At 47.3% G+C, this 21,193-nt stretch overlaps 1 protein-coding gene across 1 annotated transcript in view; it reads right to left on the bottom strand.

The window, feature by feature from the left end:
* TTPAL (alpha tocopherol transfer protein like) overlaps window positions 1–21,193 on the bottom strand; it is a 64,430-nt gene that overhangs the window by 10,936 nt on the left and 32,301 nt on the right. Inside the window, exons 2-3 of the mRNA XM_063959557.1 lie at window positions 18,207–18,656; window positions 16,496–16,689 (exon numbers count right to left, since the gene is read on the bottom strand). Of these exons, the coding sequence (XP_063815627.1) occupies window positions 16,496–16,689; window positions 18,207–18,642 (630 nt within the window). The 5' untranslated portion in view covers window positions 18,643–18,656. The remainder of the gene's footprint in view (window positions 1–16,495; window positions 16,690–18,206; window positions 18,657–21,193) is intronic.

Here is a 21,193-nt window from a genome sequence, read left to right as displayed (position 1 = left end):
CTACTCCTGGGATGAAAACTGCCGACAGGATTATGTTTTGTTTTTCCATCCAGGACAGAATCTTTGTAGCCTCCCTGAAGGACATGCGACTTTGTTCCTCCCTGACGGTTTATGTATGCTGCTGCTGTCACATTGTCCGTTTGTATTCTCACGTGTTGAGCTCTTACTAGGCTCTCTGCCTGAAGGAGTGCATTGTAGATGGCTCGAAGTTCCAATACATTTATAGGTAAGCTGCTCTCGTACGGTAACCATCTCCCCTGAAATTGATGGTTGTCTAGTACTGCACCCCATCCTCTGAGACTGGCATTAGTCGTCAAAATTATCCAATCCCAGATTCCAAACCTTTTTCCCTTCGACAGGTTCCTGTGAACCAACCACCAAATCAACAAAGTTCTGGCTTGAGGTGATAAGCGAATCCTTCAGTGAAGGAGTAGGTGCCTGCCTGCCCCTTGAGCAATCAGATTTAACCAAAAAGGTCTTGAATGGAGTCTGCCGTATTGGATCGATTCGAAAGACGCCACCATCTTTCCCAGAAGCCGTATGCAAAGATGCAGAGACACCATCTGATTCTGTAAGACTTGTCGAACCATTTCCTTGAGGTCTCGAATCTCGTCTTCCGGAAGGAACACTCAATTGTATTCTGTCTAAGACGAGACCCAGGAATTGAAGTCTCTGTGTCGGTTGTAAATTGGATTTTTTGAAGTTAACAATCCAACCGTGTTGAATTAGAGTCTGATGAGCAATCCGAGCATCCCGGTTCAATAGATCCTGAGATGGAGCCTTGATCAGAAGGTTCGCCCATATAAGGTATTATTGTAACCCCTAATGATCTCAACTTCGCTACCATGACTGCCCTGATCTTGGTGAAGATTCTTGGGACTGATGATAGGCCGAGCTTTGAATTGGTAAGGATTCTTGTTCACTGCAAACCTTAAGTATGCCTGGTGTGGTGACCAAATTGGGACATGTAGGTACGCATCCTTTATGTCCATTGGTACCATGAATTCCTGTTTCTCCAGTCCCGCAATGACCAACTGTATCGATTCCATTTTGAATTTGTAAACCGTCAAAAATTGATTCAACACCTTTAAATTTAGGAACCATTTGGTTTCGGTGCTACAAAAAGATTTGTATAAAAACCTGTTCCTCTTTGTGGATTAATTACCTCTGTCAGAAGTAATTTTTGAATAGCCGGGGTCTAATGTCCTAGCTGTTTGAGGGCACTGAGGTAGGCCTGTGGTAAAGAACTGACTGAGGTCGGGTCTATCCTGTATCCCTGGTAGATAATACTGTTGATCCAAACTTCTGGGGAGGTTTCGGCCCAGGCTTCCTGAAACCTTATCAACCTTGTGCCCACCTTGGGTGACCCAATGTGAGCTGGGAGACCGTCATGCCATGGTTTTGTCAATAGGTTTAGTGTCCTGTTTTCGGGCTGTGGACTGGGAACGGCCTCTACCTCAATTTCCACGAGTCTGTCCCCCGAAACCTCTACCTCTGGCACGAAAGGACTGCGTCCTGAATGAATTGAACACCAGACCAGAATAGTTTCTTCTTACCGGTGGTGTGGTTCTAGGATATGTAGTAGGCAGAAACGTAGACTTCCCCGCCGTGGACTGTGAAATCCACTTGTCCAATTCAGGACCAAATAGTGCTTCCCCCACAAAGGGAATCGCTTCCACTGCCTTCTTTGAATCGGAGTCCACCTGCCAGTCTCTGAGCCATAGAATTCGCCTGGCGGATATAGCCGAAGCTGAAATGCGTGATGCTATCCAGCTAGCACCTTTTGTAGCCTGGCAAAAGTAAGTGGCTGACTCACGAATATGTTTCGCCAGTCGAACTATTTCCTCCTGATTATTTTCCTCCGCCGCTGCTCGAACTATTTGTCCAGCCCAAGCGCCAATAGCCTTATTATTAACCCAATGTGCTGACAATAGTAGGCCTATGTGATGCACCTGCCACCACAAACATGGATTTAAGGACCGTATCTAACTTACGATCTTACCCATCTTTTAGTGTAGTCACGTTCAGTATTGGTGTAAGATCGTCTCTTTTAACAATCTAGCCAGGGACGCATCCACAATTGGAAGGGTTTCCAATTTGGACATGACTCCCTTAGGTAAGCGTCTATCCAGTTCCTTCCATGCTTCTCCCATCTGATTCTGGAGTGTTTGAGGAAATCGGGAATACTGCCGTTTGCAGTTTTTGCGACTGAAACAGATCAAAAACCTCAGGTTCCTTAATCTCATCTTCCTTAAAGTTAAGGACCTGCATCACAGCCTCAATAAGGGTGATCTCTGAATCCTCCTCTTGAGGACTAGCATCAAATATCTGCTCAACTGACTCCCTGTCTTCCTCATCTGCCAAGAGACCTTCCTCCTCTTCAGACTCTTCTTGTAGGACAAGGTAGAGGTATCTTGACAGATTTACGCACACTTTTTTCTACCTGTGCGGCTGGAGTAAGTTTAATTAAGAATTCCTCCATAGTCTTGCAGGCCATTTTAAATGTTGCTTGTGAGATTCCACCATTTCTTTAGAAATATCTGCTAGGGCATTCTCCCATGACCCTGAAGGACCACTGCTCCCAGGTTGAGCATCCATTCCTAAACATATGTCGCACACCCCAGACCAGCCAACACTTATGCTCTTTTTCTCACATTTAGAGCAAACATGAAATTTTTGTGGTCTTGGTTAATGCTTTAGACGCCACGTTAAAACACAGACACACACACACACCAACCAGCAGTGCTTCAACCCTATTAATATAGATTGAGAAAGACCATGGGGAGTCACACAGCCGGAATTGTATATAAAACTGTTGTAAAAAAATATTTTTTTTTTTTTTTTTTACCAGCCAGACGTTTTACCAGCCAGACGTTTAAAAACCCCACACCACCAACGTCCTTTGGAACAGATTATATAATAGGATTTTAATACCTACCGGTAAATCCTTTCCTCTTTGTCCGTAGAGGATGCTGGGGACTCCAAAAGGACCATGGGGTATAGACGGGATCCGCAGGAGACATGGGCACACTATAAGACTTTGAATGGGTGTGAACTGGCTCCTCCCTCTATGCCCCTCCTCCAGACCTCAGTTATAGGAACTGTGCCCAGAGGAGACGAACATTTAGAGGAAAAGGATTTTGTTAATCTCAGGGTGAGATAAATACCAGCTCACACCACACCACACCGTACAACATGGCATTTATTTAAACCCAGTTAACAGTGTGAACTAAAACAGATCAGCAACAGCCTGACCCTTACCAAACACAACCTTTGTGCAACTTAAGCAATAACTATATACAAATACTGCAGATAGAGGCCGCACTGGGACGGGCGCCCAGTATAGTCTACGGACTAAGAGAAAAGGATTTACCGGTAGGTATTAAAATCCTATTTTCTCCTTCGTCCTAGAGGATGCTGGGGACTCCAAAAGGACCATGAGGTTTATTCCAAAGCTCCAAACCGGGCGGGAGAGTGCGGATGACTCTGCAGCACCGATTGAGCAAACATGAGGTCCTCATCAGCCAGGGTATCAAACTTGTAGAACTTTGCAAAAGTGTTTGACCCCGACCAAGTAGCTGCTCGGCAAAGCTGTAATGCCGAGACGCCTCGGGCAGCCGCCCAAGATGAGCCCACCTTCCTAGTGGAATGGGCTGTCACCGATTTCGGTAACGACAATCCAGCCGTAGAATGAGCCTGCTGAATCGTATTACAGATCCAGCGCGCAATAGTCTGCTTAGAAGCAGGAGCGCCAACCTTGTTGGCCGCATACAGGACAAACAGCGCCTCTGTTTTTCTCACCCGAGCCGTTCTGGCTATATAAATTTTCAAAGCTCTGACCACATCAAAAGACTTTGGCTACTGAAGCCTTGACTGATTCACAGGCACCACAATAGGTTGGTTCATATGAAACGAAGAGACCACCTTCGGTAGAAAATGTTGATGAGTTCTCAACTCCGCTCTATCCTCATGGAAGATCAGATAGGGTTTTTTGTAAGACAAAGCCGCCAATTCGAACACCCGCCTTGCAGATGCCAAGGCCAATAGCATGGCCACTTTCCAAGTAAGAAATGTCAACTCAACCGTTTGTAAAGGTTCAAACCAATGTGACGTAAAGAACTGTAACACCATGTTAAGGTCCCATGGAGCCACTGTGGGCACAAATGGAGGTTGAATGTGTAGTACGCCTTTCACGAACGTCTGAACTTCAGGAAGCGAGGCCAATTCCCTTTGAAAGAAAATTGATAAGGCCGAAACCTGCCCTTTAATGGAGCTTAACTTCAGGCCCGCATCCACACCTGCTTGCATAAAGCGGAGAAACCGCCCCAGGTGAAACTCTTCTGTAGGAGCCTTCTTGGATTCACACCAAGACACATTTTCTCCAGATACGGTGATAAGGCTAGAAAGGAGGTAACGGCGAAGCATTAAGTAGGGTGGGATGACTTCCCCGGGAATACCCTTCCTAGCTAGGATTTGGCGTTCAACCGCCATGCCATCAAACGCAACCGCAGTAAGTCCTGGAACACGCACGGTCCTTGCTGTAACAGATCCTCTCTTAGAGGAAGAGGCCAAGGATCTCCTGTGAGTAATTCCTGAAGATCCGGATACCAGGCCCTCCGAGGCCAATCTGGAACAACGAGTATTGCCTGAACCCTTGTTCTTCTCACGATCCCTATCACCTTTGGGATGAGTGGAAGTGGAGGGAACACATAGACCGACTGAAACACCCACGGTGTCACCAGAGCGTCCACTGCTACTGCTTGAGGGTCCCTCGACCTGGAACAATATGTCTGAAGCTTCTTGTTGAGGCGAGACGCCATCATGTCTATTTGAGGAATTCCCCAACGACTTGTCACTTCTGCAAAGACCTCTTGATGAAGACCCCACTCTCCTGGGTGGAGATCGTGTTTGCTGAGGAAGTCTGCTTCCCAGTTGTCCACGCCTGGAATGAAGACCGCTGACAGGGCGCTTGCATGTTTTTCCGCCCAGCGAAGGATCTTGATGGCCTCCGCCATCGCCGCTCTGCTCTTTGTTCCGCCCTGGCGGTTTATGTGCGCCACGGCCGTTACATTGTCCGACTGAATCAGGACGGGCAGTTCCGCTTGTAGCAGGCCATTGTAGATGGCCCTTAATTCCAGAATGTTTATGTGCAGACAAGCTTCCTGGCTTGACCATTTTCCCTGGAAATTTTGTCCCAGTGTGACTGCTCCCCAACCTCGGAGACTCGTGTCCGTGGTCACCAGAATCCAATCTTGGATGCCGAACCTGCGACCCTCTAGAACAGAGGTTCTCAAACTCGGTCCTCGGGGGCACACACAGTGCATGTTTTGCAGATCTCCTCACAGAATCGCAAGTGAAATAATTAGCTCCACCTGTGGACCTTTTAAAATGTGTCAGTGAGTAATTAATACACCTGTGCACCTGCTGGGTTACCTGCAAAACATGCACTGTGTGTGCCCCCGAGGACCGAGTTTGAGAACCTCTGCTCTAGAACGTGAGAACTTAGGAGCCACCACAGGAGAGAAACCCTGGTCCTGGGGGACAGAGTTATTTTCCGGTGCATCTGCAGATGGGACCCTGACCACTTGTCCAGTAGGTCCCACTGAAACGTTCTTGCATGGACCTGCCAAACGGAATGGCCTTGTAGGCCGCCACCATTTTCCCCAGCACTCGAGTGCATTGATGAATAGACACTCTTGGCGGTTTCAGAAGTTTCTTGACCATGTTCTGGATTTCCTGAGCTTTTTCCAACGGGAGAAAAATCCTCTGCAGTTCCGTGTCCAGAATCATGCCCAAAAACGACAATCGAGTTGTCGGAATCAACTGCGACTTTGGCAATTCAGGAGCCAGCCATGCTGTTGCAGCACCCGCAGTGAGAGCGCAACGTTCTTTAGTAACAGCTCCTGTGATCTCGCCTTTATCAGGAGATCGTCCAAGTACGGGATAATTGTGACCCCTTGCTTGCGCAGGAGCACCATCATTTCCGCCAGTACCTTTGTGAAAATCCTTGGGGCCGTGGAAAGACCAAACGGCAACGTCTGAAATTGGTAGTGACAATCCTGAACAGCGAACCTCAGGTACGCCTGATGAGGAGGATAAATGGGGACATGTAGGTAAGCATCCTTAATGTCGACTGGCACCATAAAATCCCCCCCCCCCCCTCCAGACTGGAGATCACCGCTCGGAGAGATTCCATCTTGAATTTGAAACTTTTCAAATACACATTGAGGGATTTTAAATTCAGAATCGGTCTGACTGAGCCGTCCGGCTTCGGGACCACGAACGGGCTTGAATAAAACCCTTCTCCCTGCTGTGACGGGGGAACCTCGACAATGACTCGCTGCTGACACAGCTTTTGTATCGCCGTACACATTACCTCTCTTTCCGGAAGAGAAGCTGGCAAGGCCAATTTGAAAAATTGGCGTGGGGACACGTCTTGAAACTCCAGCTTGTATCCTTGGGTCACAATTTCCAGCACCCAAGGATCCAAGCCAAGAGAACCCAGACCTGACTGAAGAGTTGAAGACGCGCCCCTAGCGTCATGCGGTGGATTTGGTAGAAGCTGGGGAGGACTCCTGCTCCTGGGAGCCTGCGACAGCCGGCGATCTTTTTCCTCTACCTTTACCTCTTGCCGCAAGGAAAGATGACCCACGTCCTTTCCGGAATTTCTGCGACCGAAAGGACTGCAGCTGATATGGGAGCGTTTTCTTTTGCTGAGGAACAAAAGGCAGAAAAGAGGACTTACCCGCGGTAGCTGTAGAAACCAGGTCCGCAAAGCCTTCACCAAACAAAACTCCACCCTTGTAGGGGAGAGCCTCTATAGCCTTCTTAGAATCCGCATCACCATTCCACTGATGAGTCCACAATGCCCTTCTAGCCGAGACCGCCATGGCATTGGCCCTTGATCCCAAAAGGCCAATATCTCTCGCCATCTCTTTTAGATAGACTGCAGCATCCCTGATATGACCCAGTGTCAAAAGCACGCTATCCCGATCCAGGGTGTCTATATCCGATGACAAGTTGTCTGCCCACTTTTCAATCGTGTTACTCACCCACGCCGAAGCCACAGCCGGCCTGAGCAGTGTACCTGTCATGACATAAATAGATTTCAAGGTAGCTTCCTGCCTCCGATCAGCAGGATCTTTAAGGGTCGCCATTTCAGGAGACGGTAGCGCCACTTTCTTGGACAATCGCACTAGAACTTTGTCTACCGTTGGTGTTGCCTCCCACCCAACCCTATCCTGAGAAGGAAACAGGTATGCCATAGCAATTCTCCTGGGAATGTGCCACCTTTTGTCGGGCATTCAGTTCATGAGAGGGAGGAAACGTTATCTCCGGTTTCTTGCCCTTATACATACAGACCCTTGTCTCAGGGACAGCGGGGTCTTCAGTGATATGTAACACGTCTTTTATAGCCACAATCATGTACTGAATACTCTTAGCCACCTTAGGATGCAACTTTGCATCATTATAGTCGACACTGGAGTCAGAATCCGTGTCGGTATCAGTGTCTGCTACCTGGGTAAATGAACGTATTTGGGACCCCGAGGGGGCCTGAGTGTGTGGTACCACGTCTCCCATGGATTACCTCCATGCTTGGTTCTGAGACTCAGATTTGTCCAACCTCTTATGTAACAAAGCCACACTGCTATTCAACACATTCCACATGTCAACCCAATCAGCAGTCGGCGGTGCCGACAGAGTCACACCTTCATTCTGCTCAGCTCTCACACTAACCTCCTCCTGGGAAGAGCATTCAGTTTCTGCCATGTCGACACACACGTACCGACTCCCCCAAACACACTGGGCTAAAGGGGACAGACCCACAGCAAGGCCTTTCAGAGAGACAGAGAAGGAGTTTGCCAGCTCACAGCCGGCGCCACACCTGTCTGAAAAGCACAATGCCCCAACCTATAAGCGCTTGTAATATAATACAACCAACACCAAAATTAAGTGCCCCCCCTTTTGTTTTCAACACCCTGTTACTTGTGACAGCAGTGGAAGGGCCAGGAGCAGCGTCTCTGCAGCAAGCTGTGGAGAGAAAATGGCGCAGGTCAGAGCTGAGGAGGAAGCCCCGCCCCCTACAAAGCGCGCTTCGGTCCCGCTGAGATTATACTGGCGGGGGTCACAAATAATGCCTATGCACCTTAAAATAGCCAGATGGTGTCTAAAAGAGGTTTTTATTGCAGCCCAGGGCACCCCCCCTGCGCCCTGCACCCATGCAGTGCCTGTGTGAGCGGGAGCAATGGCGCGCTGTGCGGTACCTCAGGAAGACTGAGTCTTCTGCCGCCTTCGGTTACTCACCTGTCTTTGATCTTCTGGCTCTGTGAGGGGGACGGCGGCGCGGCTCCGGGAACGAGCAGCTAGGCGACCCAAGTGATCGGACCCTCTGGAGCTAATGGTGTCCAGTAGCCTAAGAAGCAGAGCCTATCAGTCTCACATAAGTAGGTCTGCTTCTCTCCCCTCAGTCCCACAAAGCAGGGAGCCTGTTGCCAGCAGTGCTCCCTGAAAATAATAAAGCAAACAAAAGTCTTTTTAGAGAAACTCAGTAGAGCTCCCCTAGAGTGTGACCAGTCTCCTCTGGGCACAGAATCTAACTGAGGTCTGGAGGAGGGGCATAGAGGGAGGAGCCAGTTCACACCCAAAGTATTATAGTGTGCCCATGTCTCCTGCAGATCCCGTCTATACCCCATGGTCCTTTTGGAGTCCCCAGCATCCTCTAGGACGAAGGAGAAAAATTATTACTAATATAAAAAATAAGTTCAGTTGGATCTCCAATAAACAGTGCTCCTATCCTATCACTGTAATGTCTGGGTCAAGAGCCAGCGCAAATAGGACATTTATAGTGAAAACCTAAAATCAGATATGGCTGCCGGTATAACACTATATAGGTTGAGTATCCCATATCAAATATTCCAAAATAGTGAATATTCCGAAATATGGAATTTTTTTGAGATAGTGAAACCTTTGTTTTCTGTTGGCTCAATGTACACAAACTTTGTTTAATGCACAGTTATTAAAAACATTGGCTAAAATTACCTTCAGGCTGTGTGTACAAGGTGTATATGAAACATTAATGCATTCTGTGCTTAGACTTGGGTCCCATCGCCATGATATCTCATTGTGGTATGCAATTATTCCAAAATACGGAAAAATCAGATATCCAAAATACTTCTGGTCCCACGCATTTTGGATAAGGGATACTCAACCTGTATATACAGGGCACACAGCTCCTCACATCTCCTTCCCCTTCCCACCCTGCCAGCGCGCCTAAAGTGAAAGTAAAATGTCCGCAACTGGGATTTTTTAATAACCTCGCCTCAGCCCCTTAAACAGAGAGTGTACCATTGATGAATGCTGCTGCTCCCTTATGTCCGCGTCCCCTATTATGAGACCCCAAGCTCTATTAGCAGTTTTTGCTCCCCCTGCCTTGTACGCGTCTCACCGCTTAAGCACAGCTCTGCCAGCGCGCCTCATTGCTATGGGACCTGCCGCTCACCGCTGCTCCATCTCCGGCTAGCGGAGCTTGCACAGCAAACTATGGGACCCACGCTGCTGACCGCCGCTCCGGAGTTCAGTCTCCGGCTAACGCAAACACCAACCACACTGGTAGGGCAGCTTAACTAGGACCCTTAGAGGAGAGCTACTCAATGTTTAGAAGATCCCCTGGGTAAGCCTCTGATCCCTTCCTCCGGGCTCGTTGTCTCACAAGTGCAGAAGTGTACTTTTGGGATAAAGCCTGCACCCTCCTTTCAGATACGTGGGATTGGGCTACAGATCATCTAGAAAAACAAAAAACTCTTTCTGGAGCAAGCGTTCCTTTCGCGTGCTTCTGTCCTCCTAGCACAATTTTTAAAACTGGAGGGATTGGGGGGGGGGGGGCGTGAAGGGGAGGAGCCAGCTGTGAATAATTTTTTTATAACTACATTGTGCTACCCCCGGTTTGCAATCTTCACACCCCAGCTGACTAACTCCAGTGTCCCCTAGTGGATGATGGAGAATAAAAATGCATTTTTAAGTCATAATAAAATACATTAGTCTTAATTTTTTTTGCAGTAATGTTGAAAATGTACAATGCAAAATAAGATTTTACTCACCATTAAATCTATTTCTCGTAGTCCGTAGTGGATGCTGGGAACTCCGTAAGGGCCATGGGGAATAGACGGGCTCCGCAGGAGACTGGACACTCTAAAAGAAAGATTAGGTACTATCTGGTGTGCACTGGCTCCTCCCACCATGACCCTCCTCCAGACCTCAGTTAGGATACTGTGCCCGGAAGAGCTGACACAATAAGGAAGGATTTTGAATCCCGGGTAAGACTCATACCAGCCACACCAATCACACCGTATAACTCGTGATACTATACCCAGTTAACAGTATGAAATATAACTGAGCCTCTCAACAGATGACTCAACAATAACCCTTAGTTAGGCAATAACTACATACAAGTATTGCAGACAATCCGCACTTGGGATGGGCGCCCAGCATCCACTACGGACTACGAGAAATAGATTTACCGGTGAGTAAAATCTTATTTTCTCTGACGTCCTAGTGGATGCTGGGAACTCCGTAAGGACCATGGGGATTATACCAAAGCTCCCAAACGGGCGGGAGAGTGCGGATGACTCTGCAGCACCGAATGAGAGAACTCAAGGTCCTCCTCAGCCAGGGTATCAAAATTGTAGAATTTTGCAAACGTGTTTGCCCCTGACCAAGTTGCAGCTCGGCAAAGTTGTAAAGCCGAGACCCCTCGGGCAGCCGCCCAAGATGAGCCCACTTTCCTCGTGGAATGGGCTTTTACTGATTTAGGATGCGGCAATCCAGCCGCAGAATGCTCCAGCTGAATTGTTCTACAAATTCAGCGAGCAATAGTCTGCTTAGAAGCAGGAGCACCTATTTTGTTGGGTGCCTACAGGATAAAAAGCGAGTCAGTTTTCCTGACTCCAGCCGTCCTGGAAATATAAATTTTTAAGGCCCTGACTACGTCCAGTAACTTGGAATCTTCCAAGTCCCTAGTAGCCGCAGGCACTACAATAGGTTGGTTCAAGTGAAAAGCTGATACCACCTTAGGGAGAAACTGGGGACGAGTCCTCAATTCTGCCCTATCCATATGGAAAATCAGATAAGGGCTTTCACATGACAAAGCCACCAATTCTGACACACGCCTGGCCGAAGCCAAGGCCAATAACATGACCACTTTCCACGTGAGATATTTCAAATCCACAGTTTTAAGTGGCTCAAACCAATGTGATTTTTAGGAAACTCAACACCACGTTGAGATCCCAAGGTGCCACAGGAGGCACAAAAGGGGGCTGAATATGTAGAACTCCCTTTACAAATGTCTGAACTCCAGGCAGTGAAGCCAGTTCTTTCTGGAAGAAAATCGACAGAGCCGAAATCTGGACCTTAATGGAACCCAAGTTTAGGCCCATAGTCACTCCTGACTGTAGGAAGTGCAGAAAACGACCCAGCTGAAATTCCTCTGTTGGGGCCTTCCTGGCCTCACACCACGCAACATATTTTCGCCAAATACGGTGATAATGGTTTGCGGTTACTTCTTTCCTGGCTTTTATCAGCGTAGGAATGACTTCCTCCGGAATGCCCTTTTCCTTTAGGATCTGGAATTCAACCGCCATGCCGTCAAACGCAGCCGCGGTAAGTCTTGGAACAGACAGGGCCCCTGCTGTAGCAGATCCTGTCTGAGCGGTAGAGGCCATGGGTCCTCTGATATCATTTCTTGAAGTTCTGGGTACCAAGCTCTTCTTGGCCCATCCGGAACCACGAGTATCGTTCTTACTCCTCGTTTTCTTATTATTCTCAGTACCTTTGGTATGAGAGGCAGAGGAGGGAATACATAAACCGACTGGTACACCCACGGTGTCACTAGAGCGTCCACAGCTATTGCCTGAGGGTCCCTTGACCTGGCGCAATATCTAGTTTTTTGTTTAGGCGGGACGCCATCATGTCCACCTGTGGCCTTTCCCAACGGTTTACCAACAGTTGGAAGACTTCTGGATGAAGTCCCCACTCTCCCGGGTGTAGGTCGTGTCTGCTGAGGAAGTCTGCTTCCCAGTTGACCACTCCCGGAATGAACACTGCTGACAGTGCTAAGACGTGATTTTCCACCCATCGGAGAATCCTTGTGGCTTCTGCCATCGCCATCCTGCTTCTTGTGCCGCCCTGTCGGTTTACATGGGCGACTGCCGTGATGTTGTCTGATTGGATCAGTACCGGCTGGTTTTGAAGCAGAGGCCTTGCCAGACTTAGGGCATTGTAAATGGCCCTTAGTTCCAGAATATTTATGTGTAGGGACGACTCCCGACTTGACCAAAGTCCTTGGAAATTTCTTCCCTGTGTGACTGCCCCCCAGCCTCGAAGGCTGGCATCCGTGGTTACCAGGACCCAGTCCTGTATGCCGAATCTGCGGCCCTCTTGAAGATGAGCACTCTGCATGCATGGAACCTGCCGAATGGAATTTTGCTTCGTAAGAAGCTACCATTTTTCCCAGGACTTGTGTGCAGTAATGCACCGATACCTGTTTTGGTTTCAGGAGGTCTCTGACTAGAGATGACAGCTCCTTGGCTTTCTCCTGCGGGAGAAACACTTTTTTCTGTTCTGTGTCCAGAACCATCCCCAGGAACAGTAGGCGTGTGGTAGGAACCAGCTGTGACTTTGGAATGTATAGAATCCATCCGTGCTGTTGTAGCACTTCCCGAGATAGTGCTACTCCGACCAACAACTGCTCCTTGGACCTCGCCCTTATAAGGAGATCGTCCAAGTACGGGATAATTAAAACTCCCTTTTTTCGAAGGAGTATCATAATTTCTGCCATTACCTTGGTAAAGACCCTCGGTGCCGTGGACAGTCCAAACGGCTGTGTTTGGAATTGGTAATGGCAATCCTGTACCACAAATCTGAGGTACTCGTGGTGAGGATGGTAAATGGGGACATGTAGGTAAGCATCCTTGATGTCCAGGGATACCATGTAATCCCCCTCCTCCAGGCTTGCAATAACCGCCCTGAGCGATTCCATCTTGAACTTGAATTTTTTTATGTATGTGTTCAAGGATTTCAAATTTAAAATGGGTCTCACCGAACCGTCCGGTTTCGGTACCACAAACAGTGTGGAATAGTAACCCCGTCCTTGTTGAAGTAGGGGCACCTTGACTATCACCTGCTGGGAATACAGCTTGTGAATTGCCTCTAGCACAGCCTCCCTGCCTGAGGGAGTTGTCGGCAAGGCAGATTTGAGGAAACGGCGGGGGGGAGACGCCTCGAATTCCAGCTTGTACCCCTGAGATACTACTTGAAGGATCCAGGGATCCACCTGTGAGCGAGCCCACTGATCGTTGAAATTTTTGAGGCGGCCCCCCACCGTACCTGGCTACGCCTGTGGAGCCCCCGCGTCATGCGGTGGACTCAGAGGAAGCGGGGGAAGAATTTTGATTCTGGGAACTGGCTGACTGGTGCAGCTTTTTCCCTCTTCCCTGTGCAGAAAGGAAGCGCCTTTGACCCGCTTGCTTTTCTGAAGCTGAAAGGACTGTACCTGATAATACAGTGCTTTCTTAGGCTGTGAGGAAACCCGAGGTAAAAATTTTTCTTCCCAGCTGTTGCTGTGGATACGAGGTCCCAGAGACCATCCCCAAACAGTTCCTCACCCTTATAAGGCTCTATGTGCCTTTTAAAGTCAGCATCACCTGTCCAGTGTCGGGTCTCTAATACCCTCCTGACAGAATGGATATTGCATTAATTCTGGATGCCAGCCGGCAAAATATCCCTCTGTGCATCCCTCATATATAAGACGACGTCTTTAATATGCTCTTATGTTCGCAAAATAGTATCCCTGTTAGACAGGGTCACAGACCACGCTGCAGCAGCACTATCTGCAGGTCTCAGTCTAGTACCTGAGTGTGTAAATACAGACTTCAGGATAGCCTCCTGCTTTTTATCAGCAGGTACCTTCAAAGTGGCCGTATCCTAAGACGGCAGTGCCACCTTTTTTGACAAACGTGTGAGCGCCTTATCCACCCTAGGGGATATCTCCCAGCGTAACTTATCCTCTGGCGGGAAAGGGTACGCCATCAGTAACTTTTTAGAAATTACCAGTTTCTTATCGGGGGAACCCACGCTTTTTCACACTTCATTCACTCATTTGATGGGGGAACAAAACACTGCCTGCTTTTTCTCCCCAAACATAAAACCCTTTTTTAGTGGTACTTGGGTTAATGTCAGAAATGTGTAACACATTTTTTATTGCCGGGATCATGTAACGGATGTTCCTAGTGGATTGTGTATATGTCTCAACCTCGTCGACACTGGAGTCAGACTCCGTGTCGACATCTGTGTCTGCCATCTGAGGGAGCAGGCGTTTTTGAGCCCCTGATGGCCTTTGAGACGCCTGGGCAGGCGCGGGCTGAGAAGCCGGCTGTCCCACAGCTGTTACGTCATCCAGCCTTTTATGTAAGGAGTTGACACGGTCGGTATATACCTTTCACCTATCCATCCACTCTGGTGTCGGCCCCACAGGGGGCGACATCACATTTATCGGTATCTGCTCTGCCACCACATAACCCTCCTCATCAAACGTGTCGACACAGCCGTACCGACACACCGCACACACACAGGGAATGCTCTGACTGAGGACAGGACCCCACACAGCCCTTTGGGGAGACAGAGAGAGAGTATGCCAGCACACACCAGAGCGCTATATAATTTAGGGATTAACACTATATTGAGTGAATTTTTCAATAGCTGCTTGTATATACAATATTGCGCCTAAATTTAGTGCCCCCCCTCTCTTTTTAACCCTTTGAGCCTGCAAACTACAGGGGAGAGCCTGGGGAGCTGTCTTCCAGCTGCACTGTGAAGAGAAAATGGCGCCAGTGTGCTGAGGGAGATAGCTCCGCCCCTTTTTTGCTGACTTTTCTCCCGCTTTTTTATGGATTCTGGCAGGGGTATTTATCACATATATAGCCTCTGGGGCTATATATTGTGATATATTTGCCAGCCAAGGTGTTTTTATTGCTGCTCAGGGCGCTCCCCCCCAGCGCCCTGCACCCTCAGTGACCGGAGTGTGAAGTGTGTATGAGGAGCAATGGCGCACAGCTGCAGTGCTGTGCGCTACCTTGGTGAAGACTGATGTCTTCTGCCGCCGATTTTCCGGACCTCTTCTTGCTTCTGGCTCTGTAAGGGGGACGGCGGCGCGGCTCCGGGAACGAACACCAAGGCCTGTTCCATGCGGTCGATCCCTCTGGAGCTAATGGTGTCCAGTAGCCTAAGAAGCTCAAGCTAGCTGCAAGCAGGTAGGTTCGCTTCTTCTCCCCTTAGTCCCTCGATGCAGTGAGCCTGTTGCCAGCAGGTCTCACTGTAAAATAAAAAACCTAAAATAAACTTTCTTTCTAGGAGCTCAGGAGAGCCCCTAGTGTGCATCCAGCTCGGCCGGGCACAGAAATCTAACTGAGGTCTGGAGGAGGGTCATGGTGGGAGGAGCCAGTGCACACCAGATAGTAACTAATCTTTCTTTTAGAGTGCCCAGTCTCCTGCGGAGCCCGTCTATTCCCCATGGTCCTTACGGAGTTCCCAGCATCCACTAGGACGTCCGAGAAATGTAGAAGCATCACAGCCACACTAAGGTGGAGCTTCATTTAGCACAAAGTCCTGTAGGAGTATTGCGATCCTGCGCGATTGTTTATCACGGTATTATAAACTGTGCTTAATTGTAGCACTGTAGCATCCAGTAGAGGCACATGAAGACTCCAACGGAAAGTTAAATTTAAGGAGAGCCGCAATATTGTTTTAACAAAAAAAACATTATGTCTCGTGACTATGTGCTACTGGTAAATAGGGAAGGTTCTTTGAGAGCTATGACCACCATATTTACAAATTAGTTTATACTTGCCAACAGATATTTTCAGCTCACAAGTAAAGTAGCTAGCTTACAAATAATGCGGTTGATTCAATTCAGCGCAATGTGAATAGTGCCAGGAAGGAGGTCCTGGAGCTATTCAACTCAGCAGGATGTTATGTCTGAGAATGCCGGTATTTGCGCCTTAAACCGGGTGTTCAATCGTGGGAATGGGCTTTCTGCGCAGCACTGGGGCACAAACCAGCATCACGGCACAAGCTGTGTCGGATTTCTGCTAGCCCCCCAGGAGGGGTGCGAGTTAGAAATCCTGTAGTCAGATTTAACAGCACACTGAATTGAATAGCTCCTTCCTAGCACTATTCAGATTGCGCTGAATTGAATCGACCCCAGTATATGCTTATTTAATGTCTAAATTGTGGAATGTGAACGTTAACACAAATTTGTGTAAGCTCTCTAGCATTGTCAGACTGCACACCACATACAGGAAGTGGCATCACACGCCCTTGGTGCAATACATGTGTGAAATCCTAGCCTGTATTCTACATTCTCTGCTGAAAACAAAGACAAATAATGCTGAAGGTAAATAGAAAACATTTTCCAGACATTTCAAGGATTTAGTTTTCCTATTACCTGAAGAATTCCAATAGTTTTTCTTGCCATAAATGGGCCAAAATGAGACGCCTGTGACAAACCAACCCCCTCGTAATCTGCAAGAATCACAATACCGTTCACTTGCGTTTCTTCTGATTCTATCATTTTTTCCAGCAATAGATACATGGCACGCACATTATCAGTAATTGGATAATTCCGGGGATTCCACAGACCTATAGATAAGAGAAAAGGAAAAGCAGCGATTGTAAATGCAACCTACTGTTAACAGTTTAAATCAGATCAATTCTGCTAGTTAATATGTGCTTTACTGATATTGCCATCAATAAGAGGAGTGCACCAATAGAAGGTTGCAAATAAGACATAATGTACTGGTCCCTTACGCACTTTGGAGAATGCCATTTTGATCCAATAACCATGAGAATGCAGGCTACTGGGAACTCGCACCTCAGGAGGCGTGTGAGCAGAAGTCCTGTAGTTGGACTTAACAGTACACTGAATTGAACAGCTCTGGGGCCTCCTACCCGGTGCTATTAAAAGTGCGTTGAATTGATTCAACCCACTGAAATCATACTATAAAGACACATAACATTATCATGGAGATACAACGATAGCGAACAACGGTCTCGATATTAATAGGTTCAAAATAGCAAAATGGCGAGACAAAAGGAGTCATTGCCATTAAAAGGTACACTGGGGAAAGAACAAGGGGGAGGGCTGCAACACTTGGAGATTACAGATGGCAGGAAAATACAAGCACATGGGAGAATATTGTTACCACAGTTTAAATGCCAGCCATTGTTCTCCGTTATCAGTCATTTTAGCCAACAAAAGATGTTGATTGGTTGTACGTATCAAGAGATGGGGATAAAGGAAGTCTCCACTAACACTACTCTACATGGAAATGTAATGTCAGAAGACCACAGGGAAAATTAAGAATCACTGTCACTTAAGGGGGGTACTCACGGAGCGATCGCTGCTTAAAATCTAAGCAATGTGACTACATTGCTTAGATTTTAAGTCTGATTGCTCCGTGTGTACCCCTCACAGCGATAGCGATGCGCAGCCCCGCGCATCGCTATCGCTGGTGCTAGATTGGCCTGCCGTGCAGGCCAATCTAGCAGGTCGCTCATTTCACCCGCTGGGTGAAATGAGCGGCCCCCCCGTCTCCCCCCGCACGCTCAGCACAGATCGCGCTGTGCTGAGCGGCGGGAGAGATGTGTGCTGAGCGGTTCGCTCAGCACACATCTCTCCACACATCTGCCAGTGAGTACTGGCCTTTAGTGATCTCTATGCCATGCTGCCTGGGCCGTTCATACAAACAGCCGTGATATTCAGGACTTTGGCTTTACTATAAGCAAATCTTGCAGATGTCAATTTATCACAATAAACTCCAGACTTTACGTATCACTGCTGTCTACATGTGACAGAAACTCAACTGCACAGGAACCAATGATCATGATTATGATCTCAATGTAGTCTAATTTTAATGCTGCTTTCAGTCTCATGTGTACATGCACTGCAAATGTTAAGTTTTAAGATGCTGAAATTATTAAGATAGGAATATTTTTATATACATTTAGTGATTCTCCAACTTCAAGCATGTTTCAGATAGGCCACAAATGTAAAGCAGGGATGCACTGTAAAATATTTGTCCACTGTCAACTACATCTAGAAAATTATTAGCAATTATAACATCTGGAAATGCTAGACACAGACACACGTTTCATACCCGGGCGAATGCATACAATACGTCTTCCCTCTGAGTCTGCATGAGGTAGGACAGTCAAGAACCCACAGTCCAGCACTGGCTTAACTGCAGAAGGTCTCAAATCTGTAAACACCTCTGGCCAGCCTTTCCGACAACTGTAATAATTGACCAAGAGTTGCAGAGCCCGATCATAGTCAAACTTGCGAGCTCTCAAAAAACGGAGCAGGAAGGAATCATCAACTCGAGTCTTTAAGTTTGGATATTCCTTCCATATCATGTCTCGTAGTGCCTGGACATCACGTAATCTCCATTCTGGCTTCTCCTGCAATTCTTCACGTGCCTTGAGGACAAGCTCAGCGCTCAGTGTGCAGACGTAGGCCTCATGGAAAGCAGAGTCTACTTCCAGTGAAGAGGAAACAGAAGAACTTCCTACAGATGTCTCATTCTCTTGTGCCATTGAACAGGAGGCAGCTGTCAATGAAAAGATGTGTGTTAAGTTTTTAAATGACTGCTTAATATAGAAGAGTTGTACATAACATGTAAAAGTTTCAAGTACCTTTGAGAATCCCAACATTTTAGTACACTGCATTATACCTCTGGATTCCTTTATTGCATGCATTTATTTATTTCTATAATACGAGTAGACATGTTAATTTTCCTTTGCCCCAGGAAAACAGAAACGAAAGCCTTACAATATAAGCAAGACATAAAGGCACATAATGAGAATTAAAATTGCAACGCGATTGTATACAGTAAAAGCTGCAGGAAAGTGAACTCATTAAAGTCAACTGAAGGTGGAAGTAGCCAGCTTCAGTATAAATATACTGTAAATCAAATATAGAAAAAAAAAAAAAAAATCTCTCTATATCTAGTTAATTATTAATAAACTCCTTTATTATCACTTGGAAGAAGTTCAGTAAAATCCATGCTAAAACGGTACTACTACTACGCTGCGTTTTGCTGCCTGTTATTCATGGACCACACTGAGTGACCACCTAAAACCTTTGATGCAGCATTTCATAAAACGTAGAAAAGGAGGAAAGGTTTTTGTATTTGGCACCCAGGATATCAAGCTATGCCTTGAAAGTCACACAAATGGGGAACAGGGAAATAGCATTATGATGCATGGCTGGTAACATATGCTGCATTCAGACTGCAAATGCCGGATCCTACCTGGTAAGACAAACGTGTACTTACCGGGTGGGATCCGGCATTTGCACTCCGCTGCTGGCTTTCCGACCCGGCAATATACCGGGTCGGTTGCCATAACAACGGAGCGCGCAGCAGCAGCAGGGGCGGGGGTGGAGGCGGCGTCGGGAGATGAGCTCATCTCCAGCGCCGCCTCTCCCTATCTTGTGAATGGGAACCGTGTCGCATCGACACGGCTCCCATTCACACCGCACCTGACCCGGTAATCAACCCGGGTAAAACCCTTCTTTTTTACCGGGTTGATTTACCGGGTCAGGCGACCCGCTAAATCGGCCAGTGTGCTTTCACATCGCACACTGACCCGGTTCGACACGGCAATATGCCGTGTCGGTACCGGGTTATTTGTGCGATGTGAAAGGGGTAATAGTAACATAGTATCTAAGGTTGAAAAAAGACAATTGTCCATCGAGTTCAACCTATTTGTGGTCTCCTATGCAAGATTATTTTGTATAAAATTTTGACTGAAGTTGATGACTGCCGTTACGTTTTACCCCTCTTTTTTTATAATAACCATAGTGCGTGACTATGCCCCGTAACCCTGGATATCCTTATCCATTAGGAATTTATCTAACCCATTCTTAAAGGTGTTGGCTGAGTCGGCCATTACAACTCCCTCAGGCAGGGAATTCCAAACACGTATCGTCCTTACCGTAAAAAAGCCTTTACGCCGTATTGTGCGGAATCTCCTCTCCTCTAACCTGAGCGAGTGTCCACGAGTTCTCTGTGTTAATCTAACCAAAAACAGGTCCTGCGCAAGATCTGTATATTGTCCCCTTATATATTTGTAAATGTTGATCATGTCCCCTCTTAATCTCCTCTTTTCCAGTGTAAACATGCCTAGTCTTGCAAGCCTTTCCTCATATTCCAGCGTCTCCATACCCTTAATTAGTTTGGTCGCCCGCCTCTGAACCTTTTCTAGCTCCCAGATATCCTTTTTGTAGTAAGGTGCCCAGAATTGTACACAGTATTCAAGGTGTGGCCTCACAAGTGATTTATATAACGGGAGTATAATACTCTCGTCCCTAGCATCAATTCCCCGTTTTATGCATGCTAATATGTTATTAGCTTTCTTTGATGCAGTCCTACTTTGGGTACTACTGCTGCTGCAGTCCTACTTTGGGTACTACTACTGGTCCTTTCAACTCATCACCCATCTCTTACCATAGTATTCATTTAGGTCAGGTTTTTCCGCCTAGGCGAAAAAACGTGACTTTGCTATTTTTAGGGTGAATGCGGATTCGCCCTATCCAATAGTAGAGCCGTTTTTTTCGCCTAGGCGAAAAATTCAGCAGGAGCGAAAAACATGTGGATGGGCTAATCCACAGTTTCCCTCCCTGTGCTGGCGAAAACATGGGATGTTTTTTCGCAGATTTTGAGGCCATTTTCCGCAATGCCTTTTTAACAAAAACAAAAAAACAAAAAAAGGAAGGTGAAAAGGCATTGGCGAAAATGCCATAAAAACGGGTGAAAACGGGCCTCAATTGAATAGGCAGGGGGCAAATTCAGTAGCTCCGGGAATACCAGAGCTGGTTAAATACCTCCTCACCACCCCCGTGTCTTTGCATGGTAGTCTGCAAAAGGAACTGGACATGTTCAGGCTACTATAACACTTTTCTGATACAGGACAGAAAAGTCAACAACTCCATAGACAAAGACATTTACAAGGTTCAGTAACAATCATTCGAGGATATCCTCAAAATTGTCAGAAATTTGCAGGGTTGGGGCACTCATGGGCAACTTGGTTATGAAATCATCCTTCACACTACTCCCCCTTGTCCCAGAGCATTTCAGATTCATGA

The sequence above is a fragment of the Pseudophryne corroboree genome, chromosome 3 (genome assembly GCF_028390025.1).
Source record: "Pseudophryne corroboree isolate aPseCor3 chromosome 3, aPseCor3.hap2, whole genome shotgun sequence".
Classification (NCBI taxonomy): Eukaryota; Metazoa; Chordata; class Amphibia; order Anura; family Myobatrachidae; genus Pseudophryne; species Pseudophryne corroboree.
This window is presented reverse-complemented; position numbering and strand designations above follow the sequence as displayed.